Source organism: Malus domestica, chromosome 17 (assembly GCF_042453785.1).
Source record: "Malus domestica chromosome 17, GDT2T_hap1".
Taxonomy (NCBI): domain Eukaryota; kingdom Viridiplantae; phylum Streptophyta; class Magnoliopsida; order Rosales; family Rosaceae; genus Malus; species Malus domestica.
In genome coordinates, this window is record NC_091677.1 from 18347484 (window position 1) to 18364493 (window position 17010).

A 17010-nucleotide genomic window follows, 5' to 3' on the forward strand; every position below is an offset into this window, starting at 1 on the left:
CAATTCCACCAAACTTGTCCAAACCATCAATAGAATCACTAAGATATATTGGGTATTCGAGGTAATCTTCACTATTCTAGAGTTGGTTGATCCCGTTTGATTTTGAAGACATCCCGATCACTGATTTCTTAGTCAGTATTAGTTCTTCCGATTACATGGTGAGGAACTTAGAGCTTCGTGGAGCTCAAGGATAGCGTCCACTGACTCGAAAATGTGCCCCAAATTTTTACAAAAAGGTTATTCTAGTCTTTTACATGTATATTTTGTAATATTGCACAATTTTTTACAACAGAGAAAAATTGTGAACAAGTGTCAAACCAATGAGCAACCACATTGGTTATCCACCTACTGCTAAATTTTTAGCACCTAAGCTTTGTTTTTGGAACACACCTAAGCGTTGTTTTATAAAAAAGGATGAGCATCCTCTCTGGATCCTCTTTGTGAGGACTCCGGACATTCTCTAATCACGTCTGTTTATTGTATAACGCGCGGTCATTTTTTATTAAATACTATTTATATTCAATTTTAAATAAAAAAATTTATAATAATTTCTGATCACACGATGTAAATGATTGAACGTGATTGAAAAATTTCTGGAATCCTCACAAAGAAATCCGAAGAGTATTCTGTAAAAAAAAAAAAAAAAAAAAAGGACATGTCCCTTCCCACTTGGCTACACGCCAAATGCACTAACAAGGGTTTTGTGAAGCTGAGGAGAAAGGAGTAATAGTCAAAAGGAAACTTTCCAATTTGTTTACAGATTCCCAGTAGGCTTTTGGCAAATGGTTCAATTTTTGGGCACTATTCGCCCTTCTTCTCTGAGCTACTTTGCTACGTACAAACGCCAACTCTCACTCCACAGCCCTCCAATCACAGCTCCGGCAAATGGGTTTTCTCCCTTTAGACGAATTTTCAACTCTTACCTCCAATCTTGTAAGCTCCTCCATCCCTGATTTGTTATTTATCTTGCTCCAATTACAATATTTTGCATTTTTTATTTCTGGGTTTTGTGCATTTCCTTGATATTCTAATACCCTTTGAACCGTTGAATCGGTAAATGTTCAGTGTTCTTGTTTTGTGGGTATATATGGTTTTTATGCATTGATTTTAGGCGCCAAATTTTACTTGTATTGCTTAATAAGAGATAAGGGACTAAGTTGTGCAGCTTGTGTTTGAACTTTTGGGTGTAAATAGGAATGAAGTTGTGATATATACATTGATTTGCATTGAATGAATCAATGGATGATGGAAACAAATGGTTCAAATTTGATTAACTGGGTTATAATTTTGGTTTTAAATTTGCATACTCCAAACAATAGTTCTAATTTATAAGATGGTAGTTTGGCTTTTGGCATGGTGATGAAATATATAATGTTGGTGGGCTTTGTTGTTACCATATAGACAAATTTGAATGTTCTCTGTTCGCGGATTGTACGAGCTTTAAGCTATTGTGTACTGACTTTGTAATGAACCACAGATTCTGCAACTACGGGTGCTGGCTCACCTTGTGAGCAATCAGAAATCATATATATAGGTACTGGTACTAGTGAAGGAATTCCCCGAGTCAGCTGCCTGACAAATCCTTTAAAGACATGTGCGGTATGGTTATGAAACCTCTGTGCTTAAGTAATTTTGGCATGTCCTATCCAAAGATTTATGTTGGCTACTTTGTTTCTAATCAAATGCGCATCCGATTAGTAAGGAAATGATTGCTTGTTTGTTTTTTTTCAGGTTTGCTTGATAGCTGTGGAAGCTGGGAATAGAAATAAGAGGCTCAACACAAGCATCCTTATTCGTTATCCTAGACCCTCTGGAAATTATAACATACTTATAGATGCTGGAAAGTAAGTGATATATCAATTTTATGCATCCCGTGTATGTTACCCTAAGAATGTACTTTTACTTCTTTATCTCGTAAATTTCTAATTCAAGGTTGTGGTTGGTTATGGATTAAAATATTAAATCTGCAGTGGTGTACCAAATCTTTGTTGGAAAAGAATATGTATCAAGTACTCATAGTTTAAACCTAAGACTTGCAAAAAGTAAGACTTTTGTCAAACTTAATATGTTTATGAGTTCATTGGTAGGCATGGAAGATAATCCACTTAACTATCTGCTTCTCATATGCAGTAAATTGATAGTAAATATGTAGGCTGACAAGTTGGTGTGTCATCCAAGAACCATATTTTCTGGATAAGTTTAGCACCACAGGCATTGTTGCACAGTGGTATTTGCAGCCTCCGCGTGAGGCAAAGATCCATCAATCAAATAGAACCCCGTTTGGAGCCTTATGATGTGGGTTGATGGGAGCTTTTCATATGGGCAAAGCTACAGGATAATTTACCTCAATATTACTTTTAAAATAAAATTTATAGCTGTAGTCCATGTATTTCTTGCTATATAAATTATTAAATTATAATATGACACAATTGATAAAACTGGATTTAATTGTTTCATTGTTGTTTTGGCTTATTACCAATGAAGATACAAATATAATTCTTCTTATTTATAACTTAAAAACTTTAAAAGTAGAAAAAGAAAAGTTACAAGATTTTGTTATGCCTCAATAATATACTTCCAGACACTTTGTTGGTGAAAGTTGAATTTCTATTCGTGTTTCACAGGTTTTTCTACTACAGTGCTCTCCAATGGTTTACTGCCCACGGGTTAGTTATTGCCTCATCTGTTTATGTTGCTATCGTATATGAGTTCATGATCTCAAATTGTCTCTCATGTGTGACATGTCTAAATTATCTGGGTTAGTTGCAATAAGATCAGACACTAACAGTGCATGTTATGTTAGGAAACTTCAAGATAAAACTTTCAGACGTTGATATTGAGGACTGATTTCTTGTGGTCTAGTGTTTTGGTAGTGTATTACCACTCTCATGTATTCCTTAGATTTATGCATAGGATGTTATGTAGGCCCACCCCTGATTGTTGTAGTTTCGATTTTTCAAGGGGGTAAGGCTAGCCGACATTCACCTCTCCCAGACCCTGCGTAAAGCGGGAGCTTTGTCCACTGGGTAGGACCTTTAATCTTGGATAGTTGGATTCAAGTTTTACATATCTTGAAGTGTGCTTTTTGGACTGTTAAAGTGGCAAGACTATGTTTTTTCTTCAGCTTCTTTTATTCAAAGGGTTTCTCTGTTTTCAAGGACTTACATATATGGTTAAATTAGTGGTGCTTCCATTAATATATGTGTGTAATTGTCTGGTATTTGCCTTGTCGTAACTAGTTGTATTTCTGTCAGGTTAAGAATAATTGATGCGGTTATAATTACTCATTCTCATGCTGATGCTATTGGAGGTCTCTGTCATGAACACTTTCTAATGTTGTTATTTAAACTATTAACAAACTTACGATGATGCTTTAGATCTTTTCTGTTAATCTTCTTTTTCTCTCTTTTCTAATTCCTTTTAATTGACATTAAACATCGCTGAGGCTCTATTTCTATGTCTCCAGGTCTGGATGATCTTCGTGATTGGACAAACAATGTCCAACCCACCATCCCGATCTATGTTCCCCAGCGTGATTTTGAGGTCCAAGCATCTTCCTTTCTTGCATTCCATTGAATAATGGGTCATATACGGATGCTTTCTTTAATCGTGTCTTCGTAGCTACCTAATGTGTACCTTTCTTACACCACACATGTGTATGAAACTGAGACAGTTATTGGCAGGTAATGAAAAAGACTCATTATTATTTGGTGGATACAAGTGTGGTTCTTGCTGGTGCTGCAGTCTCAGAGTTGCAATTTAATATCATACATGAGGATCCATTTGTAGTACAAGATTTGAAGGTCAGAATTTATATCAACTTGGTTTATATCGACTTGAGATATAGTTTTGGTAATGTTTGTTATATTAGGTAGAGCTTCTATTCCCGCAAATGCAGGTCTCAGATAACTGTTATTTTTATGCTTGTACTATCATATTTTATGTAGTGTTTCAATAGATAGCTAAGTTGCTAATCATTAGTTTACATTTGCAGTGACGTTAGCGACATACCTGAAGAAACTTATCCACTTCTGAAAGACTGCGAGCTCCTGATTCTGGTGTACTAATCCTTCAGAATTGCTCGAGCATGCCAAGTAATTTAGATCAGAATTTATATATCTTCTTATCCTTCATATGCAAATTAAAATAAAACACCAAAAAAACGTAATTTTTGTTGGACTTTGGTATTTTATCATTTTAATTTTCAATATAGAAACAAAGATATAAAAAACACTAACAAAACACTAGCAACCTTTGTAAATTGTGAATTATATCCTGAAATTATTACGAGCCGTCTATCATAAAACATACGAGGGGATGAATAATATGTTGGATGTCAACTAGGTAACATATCAATTAGGATTTCTCGTAGAAAAAAAAAACAGTTTGCAAGACGAAACTTTATGTGACAAAGACAAATTTGTCGCTTAAATCATCTAAACTAGGAATCTGTCACGCAAATGATAAAATCTTTATGCGACGGAGGAATATCTTTGCTCGACAAACAAAACCTTTCGTCGCGCAAAAGGGAAGGAAAAAGGAGGGTATGATGCTTTTTTTATGCCAGCAACTTGCACGACGAATCTGTCGCCGCGCAAAGCACTTTAAAGAAGGTAAATTGAACGTTTGATCCAATGTAATTACTGCATACGCACAAAGGACCCAGGAGTCTAAAAGCACACATTCTGTCTCCCTTTTCCTCACAGTGGTTTCTCAAAATTCTTAAACTTGTGGAGTAGTGGTGCATGGAGGGTTGCTCTTGCTTTTTTCATGCTTGACAAATTGACCATAATCTACTACACTCCGGGACCTACCATTTCCAATATCGTTTTGTGTGCGGCCTAAAGTACACAACCCCGTGAACTCCCAGTGCATGGGTGCAACATTTGACTATTCACTCTCGCTCCCTCTGTACTTGCTTCTCATTTGGGGCAGAAGAAGGGATATTCTCACTGGATATCATACAACCCAAGAGACGGTCCAATCAGCGTTTGGGGAAGAGAGGGTCCAAACCACATGGACTAAGGCTGCGCATGATTCACACTATCGAAAAATGTTTACATACATGCCTGCGTGTGTATAAGGGTCAAGATTTGGGAACACACGTTTTTGTAGAGTTTACTCTATAAAGTATTTTAACAATTTGAATCGTTTATTTTTTTTATGTTTTATTTCAAATATCATGTTTACTAAAAATTACCCAAATAAAAAAATCATATGACTGTTGGATTAAATTTAGAGAACTTTAATGAAAAGCTTCCGTCACTGTTCACTTTAACAAAAAACCACATTTTTACACTAAAAAGTCAATCCTGATACTATTCACTTTACCCTTTATTTTGTCCTTATTGTTAAAATTCAAAGTTTTCAAGTTCTTTTCATTAGTTTTCTTTTAAATTTAGTGTTTCTATGTAGAATCATATTCGTCCATTTTCTTTACAACAAATGAATATCTTAATGGTTTTGATTTGTCCATTTTCTTCACAACATATGAGAGATGTACTAAATAATATAGATAGTTTAAATCATTGAAATAAATTACAAAATGGATATATACTACCAAATTAGTGTCGAAATATAAGTCAATAGTGTGTACCCTGAATTCTAACTCATATATGATATATATTATCTACATACACTACAGTTGACTACAGCATTACCAGTGTTTTTCTTTTTATTTGTGGATGAGGATGAAATAAGACACAAAAATTGATTGATATGTTCCAATAAAGGATAAGGAGAGAAGCCTACGAAAGTGAGATAACATCGATATGATGCCTTTCCAAATGTTAAGTCAATAGGTTGTCTTAAAAAATAAAGAAAGTTTGAACTAGCTACCTAGAGTTAGGCTTGCAAATTGCAATTTCTCGATTGAGAGAAAAATATCTCCACCATTACGTAGGGCTCAAGGACACATCTTACCTAGCACCCATAATTTCCAAAGAGTTTCTTTTATCTTTCGTTTTTCTCACGAACCCTAGATTTACGAAACATATGACTTGCTTTCTGATATTGTATAAATGCAACATATAACATCACTTGTTGATCATGCGATAAAGTTACGTGATGAATATTGAAGAAAATAGTAGAAGGAGAGGAGTTGGGAGCATTTGATTCACATGACCACAATGAGGTTAAATCCCCCTCTCTATTTCGACCCCAAAAGAAAACCAAACCAAAATAAAGACTCATGTTACATCCTTTTGCAAGTAATTAAGGACATGCATAAAATATTGTAAATGCATGGGGCATAAAATATTGCATGTGCATTAAGAAATGTTAATGTTTATCCAATAAGTATAGTGATATGTATAGACTCTCAAGATAACATATATAAAATGATAAATACACATTTTTTTTATATACAATTTGATAATTAAAAGTAAGAAGCGGTATGTGAAAGGCTAAAAATGGTGTGTAAAAATCAACTCCCATAACATACAAGTCGAGGAATTAATATTTGAGTTAGACAAGAGTGAAGCATGCGTATGCAAGTTCTGTTGTATATAAAAAGGGTAATGTTAGGGAGATCAACTAGTTAGACCAATTTTGTAAACCTTATAACATGTTTGTTGATGATCGAATTAACATGCTTTTTTTTATTGATGATGCATCATATAATTTACAAATTTGGTCTAAAAATTTAATTTAACTGCAGTACTCTTACATACAGAAATGGCAATCATCATGAATTCTTAATTCATAGCATTAAAACATTTGGCAAAAGTGTCCAAGAGTTGTTTCACTCCATAGCTTGATGTGTTTTATATGCTTTGCCATGTGGTACAATTGCGTACTGGATGCAGGGTGTATAGTGCACACACACAGAGAGACATATGATCGATGGGTATAAGTGATACAATACAAGCAGTCACATCATGGAGGAGAGTAAAAGCGTAAAACCTTCGAATATATAGGTTTGAAGCAGTTGTATATATTGTTGGTTTTGAACATATAATATGAAATGCCTTTTGAAACATAGAAAATTCACAGCAGAACCATGAATGTTAAAGAGAGGTCGGTCAAAAAATGACACTCTTTACTCAAATGGTCGATTCACATTTTTTTATTTTTTTATTTATTATAAAACGGGATCAGCCCCTTACGTTTTTTAAATTAATGAAGAAGAAAAAGGTAGTTAAATGACGGGGGGATAAAAACCAAACCCCGGGAAAGCAACTATGGCAACAAAATCATGAAAACCGATAGCTAGGGAATCCTAAAAAATCCCTAGAATAAGATGTAGACACAAAGGAAGGAACATAATCCCATCAATGAGAGCCAACATGATCAACCCCATAATTAGCTAAGGAATCAACAACGTGATTGCCCTTTCGAAAAATAAAATGGTAGATTCACATAAAGTAAAATTAATAAGAGCCAAATGTAGAAACTTTAGGTTAGAACCATACATGTCAAAGGAGTCCGTAAAATAATGAAATGAGGGAAGTGAAATTAATAGTTAGCTAGAGAAGTAAAATTAAGAGTTAAACCACATTCTACACTCTTATGTTTTCGGTGAATTTTTAATAAGGCTATTGAAGTCGTTATAATTTGTGTCTTCTATCTATTTAACTGTAGGATAATCGTTGCTGTGGAAAATGTAGGACCTATTCCTAGGATGCCTAGAAGCCACATAACGGTAGTACTCTCTGTAATTGTTTATCGTTTTGGAATGTGAAGAATTGGGTTAGAGAAGCTAATGGGACTAACGTTAGTCCCATGTGTGACTAGTTTTGGTCCATATATTGGTTTCTAGTTACGTCATCAATTTAAGGAATGAGACAATCAAACAAGCATAAAGATATAATTAATTGATACGATTTCAAAACTTATTGATGCGATATGAGAAACTTGAAACCTCATATCTATTATGAAACTACTACAATTCTAAAAAGTATGAAGAGTCACATAATCCACATGTTTTCAGCACAAAAATTCATCAACTTAAAGTAAAAGTTAATTTGCAACGCGGCTAATCGCTTTAGAAGGATATGTAGCAACTTTTGAAACAACACAACTTAGCCCCATCATTTTACCTCTCGTTGCACTTTTACTACAGTCAAAGGTCACTAATTATGTTAGCTCAAGGTAACAAGATGCTTACAAGAGAGAGATACAACTCTAGGGCGGGCTCTGTAAGAAGGCTAAATTTCGACCTCCCACGTACCTACCTAACACTGGCTAAATTTATAAGTCCATATAGGCTTGCCGACCTTAATTTGATATCATAACTATTTTCAATAAAATTCTAAATATGTCCAACTCATATGGGATGTGATATTTTGTATGGTTCTAGTTAGTGCTCATTTGGCTGGCGTGTGAAACCTTTTGGCTCACACATTTGTTCAATCTTAACAATAAATATTTTGAGAGATTTTTCGATGGTGTTATTCTTCAATTAATATTATAACATGTGTATTATTTTAAAAAAAATCTAAAAATTGGACATATTACTTGAATTTGTCGTTCACTCATGTTATAATACTGAAGTGACACAACACGTGATAAGTGTTCCAAGTACACATAAATTTTCTCAAAATACTATATAAAGTATGAACATCAAAATATACACCCATATATACACACATATATCATATAGCTCATATACAAACTTCATTCTTATTACATTCAAAAATCAAATCCAAGACCTACCCTTTTATTGAGATGTGAATCCACATCGGCATTTAAAGAGTGTGTTTGGATGAGGGGCTTTGAAGTTCCATGAAGCTGAGGCTATGCAATACAAAAGATTATGTTGAGGAACTTCGAAAATGACTTGATGCTGTATACATTTGAACGAGAACTTTTAAATAAAGTGTCATTTTGAAATCTCTTTGCTAAGTGTCTTTGAAATGCATTTGTAATGCTCTACAGTAACTTTGTAGTGTCTTAATTGTTCATTGGTAGTCTTCTTATAGTACAGTTTCTATGGTATTTATTGGAAGTATTCAAAGTCCTCAAGGTAATTAGGGTTCTGTCAACTACAAGCTATTTTACCCCTAGGTATTGCGTTGGGTCTCTAGGTGGTTAATAGCTTGTTGTTCTTTTCTTGTAATTAGGTATACATGTATAGTGGTTTACATGGTCAACTCCTTGTTTTAAGGAGCTGCTTATAGTTATGTTCCCTAAGCAGATGTTAAGGCGTCAACCAAGAAGGTGATCAATATGTTGACCACGCCTCCTCTTATATATGTTTTATCTCTGAGATAGTTTTCTCCATGAATGAAATACAAACTCACAATTAGAAAGGCATTATGATATCAGAGCAGGAGTAATATCCTGCCTCTGCAATACTACTGTTTGTTCGTCTTCAACCTTTCAAAATGGCTGAAGACTTTGGGTTTGAGGTAGAAAGCTCTCATGTAATCTCTCCCTCACACCAACAATGAAATGGATGTAAATCCAAACCAATGATTAAGTTCAGTACTCTTGAATGAGTTCAATTACTTACCATGATCAAGAGCTGTCTCTCTTGCCATAGGTGGAAGATCGAAGCTATGGTTCTAAATGGAAGTGTCGAAGAACTTGAGATTTCAACTCCCAACTATGAAGCTTGGCTCATCAAAGACTAGTTGGTTATGTCTTGGCTCCTCAACTCTATAGAGCGGAAGTTGACTGAGATTTTCTGCTTGTCCAAGTCAGCTTTTCAACTATGGAACGTTGTCAAGGAAATGCATGGGAACAAGACTAATGCAGCATGTGTGTTTCAATTGAAGAAGGATATTGCAAACATTTGATAGGATGGGAAGCCATTTGTTCAACTTTTTGGGAGCATGAAAAGTATGTGGAATGAGTTAGAAGTCTACCACCCACACACAACAGATGCTTGATCCTTTTAAAAACAGCTGAGGAAGATAAGATTTTCGAACTTTTATCCAGTTTAGGCTCTTAATATGAGGATCTCCGCAGCCATATTCTCATGAACCCTGAACTTCTCTCATTTGTGAGTGTTTGTGCAACAATCCAACGAGAAGAAGTAAGAGAGAAAGTCATATCCAACGAGAAGAAGTAAGAGAGAAAGTCATGAATGTTGATACAAAGCCAAATGTTTCAGAAGTAAGAGCTTATTCTCCAACGAGAGGAAGTATAAAGGGAAGAACCCACATCTCAAGTCACTACAAAAAAAATGGTCATTTGCGACCAACTTTTTACGAGGGCCTACAAATACTCTTGGAAAAACCATTATTTTCGACCAACAATTAGGTTCCCTCGGAAATATGTCGACAAGAGGTTTACTATTTTCAACATGCACAATGCTCTTAGAAAAGGGTTGCATTGCCGTCGGAAATACCTATTTATTGGAGTGAAATTTTGGCGCCACATTTATTTACGACGAAATATGTATTCGTTGGTAATAGTTATATTTTTTTCCGATGGCGTGTTTTAATTATCGGAAGTAATTATTTATTTCCAAGGGCAACAAGTGGTCGTCGGTAGTAATTCTCTCTATTTTCGAGGATGATTTGTTGTTGTCGGAAGTGATTGTGTATTTGCGAGAGGAACTAGAGGCTGTGAAAAATAACTATCTATTTTCGAGGGCAACCAAGGGCTCTCAGAAATGGATATTTATTTATGAGGGCATATAGTTGTCGTCGAAAAAGATCATTGACCAGTGTAAATATTATATTATGTGGTATTCACTAGTGTAAATATTTTAAATTGAAAATCGAATTAGTTCATTGTATTCTTATAGGGTCGAGGAGTGTAGCTGTAAAAAAAAATATAAAAACCAAAGCTAAAATAATTGTTAAATCATGATTTTTCATTTGTAATTGTCAATTTTTTTTGTTTTGTTTGTTTTCTTTTTTTTTTTTTCTGATTTTTTACGTATGCGATCTCAAATTATATACAAACAAATTTGACAGTTGGATCGTTGAACCAGTTTCGTAGAATGCATATCTATCAAAATGATAGATTCAACAAACAGTTAGAGTTTATTTTATTATACTTCCATTAAGTATAACATAAGATTTGTGGTATCCACTAGTGTAAACATTTTGAATCAAAGATCGAATTCATTCATTATATTCTTATAGGGTTGAGGAGTGTAGCTGTAAAAAAATCATCAAAATTGGAGCTAAAATAACCTTTGAATCGTGATTTTTTGTGTATAACCGTCGAAATTTTTTGTCTCGTTACCTAATATTTGAATGTTTGTTTTTTTCGATTTTTGACGTATGTGATCTCGGATTATATACAAACATGTTTGATGGTTGGATCGCTGAAACTAATTGTGTAGAATATGTATCTCGTCAAACACAGTAGATTCAACAAACACTTTCATACTTCCATTAAGTATAACATAAGACTTGTGGTATCCACGAGTGTAAACATTTAAATTAAAGATCGAATTCATTCATTGTATTCCTATGTCAAGGAGTGTAGCTGTAAAATATCATCAAAATTAGAACTTAAGTAACCGTTAAATGGTGATTTTTCTTTTATAACCGTTGAAATTTTTTGCTCCGTTACCTAATCTTTGAATGTTTGTTTTCTAAGATTTTTGACGTATGCAATCTCAGATTATATACAAACAAGTTTGGTGGTTGGATCGTTGAAACTAATTGCGTAGCATGTGTATCTCGTCAAAACAGTAGATTTAACAAACACTTAAGAGTTTAATTTATACTTCCATTAAGTATAATCTAAGATTTTGTGGTATCTACTGGTGTAAATATTTTAAATTGAAAATCACATTTGTTCATTGTATTCTTAAAGGGTCGGGAGTGTAGTAGTACAAATCATCAAAATCGGAGCTAAAATAATCGTTAAATCGTAATTTTTTGTTTATAACCGTAGAAATTTTTTGTTCCGTTACCTTATCTCTGAATATTTTATTTTTGTGATTTTTGACATATGTGATCTTGGGATATATACAAAAAAGTTTGATGGTTGGATCATTAAACTAGTCTGGTAGAATACGTATTACGTCAAAACGATAGATTCAAATAAAATCATACATTTTGACAAAAAAAATAACAAAATAGAATCATACATAAATTCAAAAAAAATTGGAGGCGGCGGGAGACAAACATTTTGGAGGGCTGCCAAAATTTTGGCATGGTGCCCAAAAATTCAACTCTCTATTTCCAAAGACAGCACTCAATGCCGTTTAGCTTTCTCTCCTCCTCCTCATTTCTCTCTCACATCTTCTCTACCTCTCCTATTTAGAAACAAAACCCTAGCCTCCATCCTTCATTTCGTTCTCAAAATCTCAAAGCCACATTCATCAAAACCAACACAATCTCTCCATTTATCTCATTTCTGCTTTCATCCAAAAAAAATTCACACGCCTCCACTTCTGCAAACCTAAGCCCAGTTCCACCTTTTCGACTCTCAATGCATAAATCTTCGGTTCTGCGACACCCACAAGGGACTTCGATCAGAGATGAAGGCCGAGAAAAATGATGAATTGAGCATCTCAGAGAGCAACGGAAATCCAGTGGTCGGTGGATCTAAAAAAGAAAGGTATAATCATGTCTCTCATTCTCACTTTGATGCCTGCGTTTACTGAATCTCTACATGCTGTGAATCTGTGAAAATAGTATACAAAATGCTTAGGTAGTCCTGTGTTTTGTGTTTTCTGCATTTTTTCTTTTAGGATATTCAACAAATAGGTAAAGGCATTGGATTTTGGTCTTTGTTCTTGTTGTTTGTGTTATCTTTTTTTGTGTTTGTGGGTTGATCATGTGAGGCCAAAAGATTGAATTGTTAGGTTCTGCTCAAGAAGAAGAGGAAGAGGATGAGATTGAATTGCTGCTCAGTCTCTTGTTCCTCCAGGCATGAAGAGCTTGGTGAAAAAATGGCTCCATCTCTGAAATTGAGGTATGCATGTATTCATTTTTCCTTAGTGTATTCATGTTAAATGCGTACCATTAAGCAATTTTGGGAAAAATAGAGGGATTTATATGGAGATAGTCAATAATTTTATATGTTTTAAAATGCCTGTGTCAAAGTTATATGCGTGCTCATTTCTTTTTTAGCTGCTTTTATGGTATTTTGTGGTTGTACACATGCTTTTACCTAGGCTTTGGGTAGAGTGCTTTGAAGCTAGTTGGTCTACTTTGTTGCTTTTAGTTGGCGTAGCTAAGTATTATTTGTTATGAACTTCATTGAGTATATATGCAATTAGGTCAAACTCGTGTCTTGGTTGTTCGTGGATTGGATGAAAATGTTGAGGAGGAAATGTTGCGCTATGAGTTCTGTAAACATGCTGCAATTAAGGTGTGAATGTTGTAGCTACTCATTTACTTTATTTTTAAACTTAAAAGTCAGAATTTATTTTCTATGTTGGAAGGTTTATTCACTTAATATTTCACGATCTTCGTCTTGTTAAATATGAAGGAGTGAATGAAGGAGCTATGTGAAGGAGTGATGAAGGAGCTACATACACTGTATGTACAAAAGAGAAGATGTTTTTATCTGCACATCTTCGAAAGAATTCAAGTTTGCATTTTCGGAATTTGAGGACAATGATATGTGTTAATATGTTCAAACACATATCTTAGGTTTGTAATTGATGTGTTGGCTTTACCACATTGATCTTATAAATGTTTGTTTTATTAGTGATAATATATACAAAATATTCTTTGAACAATACTCAGTAGAATTTTTAGCAGAAAGCTTATATTTCTTACATCAATTCCCACTGAAATGTCTTACTTTATTTTTTCCGATGAGGTGTTTTAACGATAACCCTATTGTGTCTAAAATAATTTTTTATGATAGACTAAAGTAGTAGTTTTGGCCAAAAATACAAATTTCGATAAACATCATTGGTCGAAATATAGTTTTCTCAAAAAAAGTTGTTGGTCGGAGATACTATTTGCTGACGAAGTAACACCATTGCAAATATACAATTCCAACGACTCTTGATCCTCACAAATATGTTTTTGTGCGTATTTTCGACAATTCTTAATTGTTGGTAATAATAATTGTGATGATTATGCGCTCTTGTAAATAACATTTTTCTGTTGGAAAAACATTTTTCGACACAATCTTTTGGTTGTAAGAAAATCATTGCAAAAAATAGATGTCAGCACTTAGAAAGTATATTCGACGATCATTTAAGTATTTGCGACCACAATTTCATGTCGAAAATAAAATAAGTTTGCCATTTTGAACATTCATTTCCGACATAAATATAACTATTAACAACGAGTCATGTGTGTCGAAAATGATTTAATCCTGACGGCTAGTCGGAACAAAAGTATTTTCAATGGGACAACTTCCGACGCCCAGCGAGGGCTTTTTACTGTCAGAAATAAGTATTTGCAATGGCAAAATGCCTTTTTGGACGGTATTTGACCCTCGCTAATGACACTTTGTTTTGTAGTAAGTGTCGGCATTGCAATGCCATTGGACACTTGAAGGAATGTTGTTGGATCTTGCATCCAGAGCTCAAGCCAGATTTTATGAAGAATGACAAGTTTTTCCAAAGAAAGTCTCAATACTTAAGCTACAAGGCCAACCATGCCATGACTTCAACTTCCCCAACTCAAAGCTTAGAGGCATTCTTGAACTTCACTTCCAATCCCACCGATCTCATAAATGAGCTTATTGTGTACATTCAAAGGAAGAAAGAAGTCCCTGGAAAGGATGAAGTTCGTGACATTGGAGAAGGAAATTTGATGGCATTACTAAGGAAGTTTGCAGGGTTTTTGGCTGACACCCAAAACCTCAATCAAGAAGATGTGCAAGGTATTATGATTGCCCTAAAAAATGCTCTAAATATTAAATGAATGCATGATTTATTGGTCATACATTCTGGTGCCACAGATCGCATGACTAAGCAAGCATCTAGACTACATGACTTCGAGAGACTTCCAAACCCTTCTCATGTTTCTGTTGCTCTTGGTGAGGGAGCTAAGGTAGTAGGAAAGGGAAAATAAACCTAGTGATAGATAAAGTTGAGTCCATGGCTTTGTATTCCCATCTTTCCCTTTCAATTGCTTTATGTAGGAAAAATAACAAACTCTTTGAATTGTTTAGCCATCTTTTTCCCTTACAAAGTAATTTTTCAGGATTGTGTCACCAAGAAGAAGATTGGTGAGGGGTTTTACCTAGAAGGGGTTTTACCTAGGTGGTCTCTATTACATATCAAAGGAGTTTCTTTCTCCTAAAGGATTTCAAGTCAAGCCTAGCCTAGCTCAAGACAAACACCTATAGCATCAAAGATTAGCTCACCCATCCGATCCTATTTTGTCAAGTTTGTTTCTAAACTTATGTAAGGAAGTGACTCAATGTGATACTTGTCACTTGTTCAAGTCCACTAGGTTACCTTTTAGTCTTTCTTCAACTAGGACTACTGAAGCTTTTGAAGTTGTACACTCGGATGTATGAGACCATTTTTTTAGTCATTTGATGATTATAAGTATTTTGTGATGTTTATTGATGATTCTCTCTAGTCACTTGGTTGTACATTTTGAAGTCTAAGAGTGAAGTAATGGAAGTGTTAAAAGACTTTCATAACCTTGTTAAAAATCACTTTACATCTCAATTTAAAACCTTAAGGTCTGATAATGGTGCAGAATAGGTCACAAAACATGAAACAATATTTGAGCATGCATGGCATCATGCATCAAACAAGTTGTGTGGGCACTCGACAACAAATGGCATAGTTGAGAGAAAGAATCATGATTTGCTTGAGAACACACGAGCCTTAATATTACAAATGCATGTTCCCAAAATATTTTGGTCCCAAGGAGTAATGACTACAACATACCTCATCAACAGGTTACCAAGTAGGGTGTTGAATTTCAAATCTCCAATGGAGATATTAAAATGAAGGGAAATTAATTTATCTCATCTTAAAATATTTGGATACACATGCTTTGTACACATACAACCTATTCACAGGGACAAATTGGATTCGAGAGCTAACAAGTGTATTTTCCTTGGCTATTCCTTAATGCAGAAAGGTTATAAGTGTAACAACCCTAAGTCGAGAAGATTTGTTGTGTCAAAGGATGTTTTATAGCAAGCAATATGATGCTACAACTTAGGGGGAGCAATTCTTTGATTTTTTTTCCCTTTACATAGAGTTGAAGTGCTACCATCTAAGACACAATTAGCTGAAGCTTTTTCCTTTGTTGATAATGATACTATCATCAGTGGCAACAACATTGAAACTGCAAGCAATGATAAGGAAGACACTTCACATCATATGGAGCAAGAAACTGTGGAAAGTTCACCAATTCCAATTTTAGTCAAACGCAACCCCATGCGTGATAGGCATCCTGCTACAAGACTCCAAGATTATGTAACTTTCACTGCAAGGCATCCAATCACTGAGCTAATGTCATACCAAAAGATCTCTCCCACATATGCAACATTTTTAAACACCATCACTAATCATTGTGAGCCTCAAAGTTTCCAAATTCACAGGGTGTGTGACAAGCTACCATGAGAGAAGAACATGAAGATTTTACCAATCACAAAACATGGAGCATTGAAAAGTGAAGACACGGACAAAGGAGCATAGAGGATGGCAAGAAACAAAGTGGAAAAACAGCATGGAAGAATTCTAACAGAGTGGAGAGAGCATTGAGGCAGTGACGAAAAGAAAAAGAAACAAATAAAAAAGACAGACTGGCAGACAAAGAGGTGTGGAAAAAAAAAATAAACAAATAAAAAACAGAGAAGAGTGGAAGGAAGTGGAGTGCGCAGGACTGAAAAGAAAATAAAAGAATAAGAAGCAGTGGACACGGACTGAAAAGAAAAGAATAGAAAAGAAAGGCAGAAGGAAAAGAAATAGGGAGAGAGAGACTAACGCGGGAATAAAGAGAGGCAGAGGTGCGGAAAAACGGAGGGTGCAGAGAACTAGGAAGAGCAGAGGAAGAACCAAATACGGGTGTTATCTTTATTTGTTATTTTGTTTTATGGATAATTTCTTATGTATGAACATAATTATGTGTAACTAATTTATTATGCTAGAGTGAGGCCATGAGCCGCAACATGAATACGTAGATTTATTTTTCAATTGCTTAAGTGTTGTTACATGCTTGC

The 17010-nt window shown here is 34.7% G+C and overlaps 1 protein-coding gene across 1 annotated transcript; it reads left to right on the forward strand.

Moving 5' to 3' along the window:
- Positions 1-615: 615 nt before the first annotated feature.
- Positions 616-4179, forward strand: LOC103401782 (putative hydrolase C777.06c). Its single transcript, XM_008340495.4, has 8 exons — positions 616-933; positions 1478-1599; positions 1732-1844; positions 2625-2666; positions 3255-3310; positions 3467-3543; positions 3684-3803; positions 3995-4179. Exons 1-8 carry the CDS (start codon positions 783-785, stop codon positions 3995-3997), a joined length of 684 nt encoding a protein of 227 aa, XP_008338717.1. The 5' UTR covers positions 616-782; the 3' UTR covers positions 3998-4179.
- The last annotated feature ends 12831 nt before the right edge of the window (positions 4180-17010 follow it).

Excerpts from the sequence above, each read along its gene's own strand:
- LOC103401782 (XM_008340495.4), top strand. The coding sequence starts at position 783 with ATGGTTCAATTTTTGGGCACTATTCGCCCTTCTTCTCTGAGCTACTTT. Across the intron at positions 2,667-3,254 it reads CAATGGTTTACTGCCCACGG|GTTAAGAATAATTGATGCGG; the intron begins GTTAGTTATTGC and ends TATTTCTGTCAG. Across the intron at positions 3,311-3,466 it reads TCATGCTGATGCTATTGGAG|GTCTGGATGATCTTCGTGAT; the intron begins GTCTCTGTCATG and ends CTATGTCTCCAG.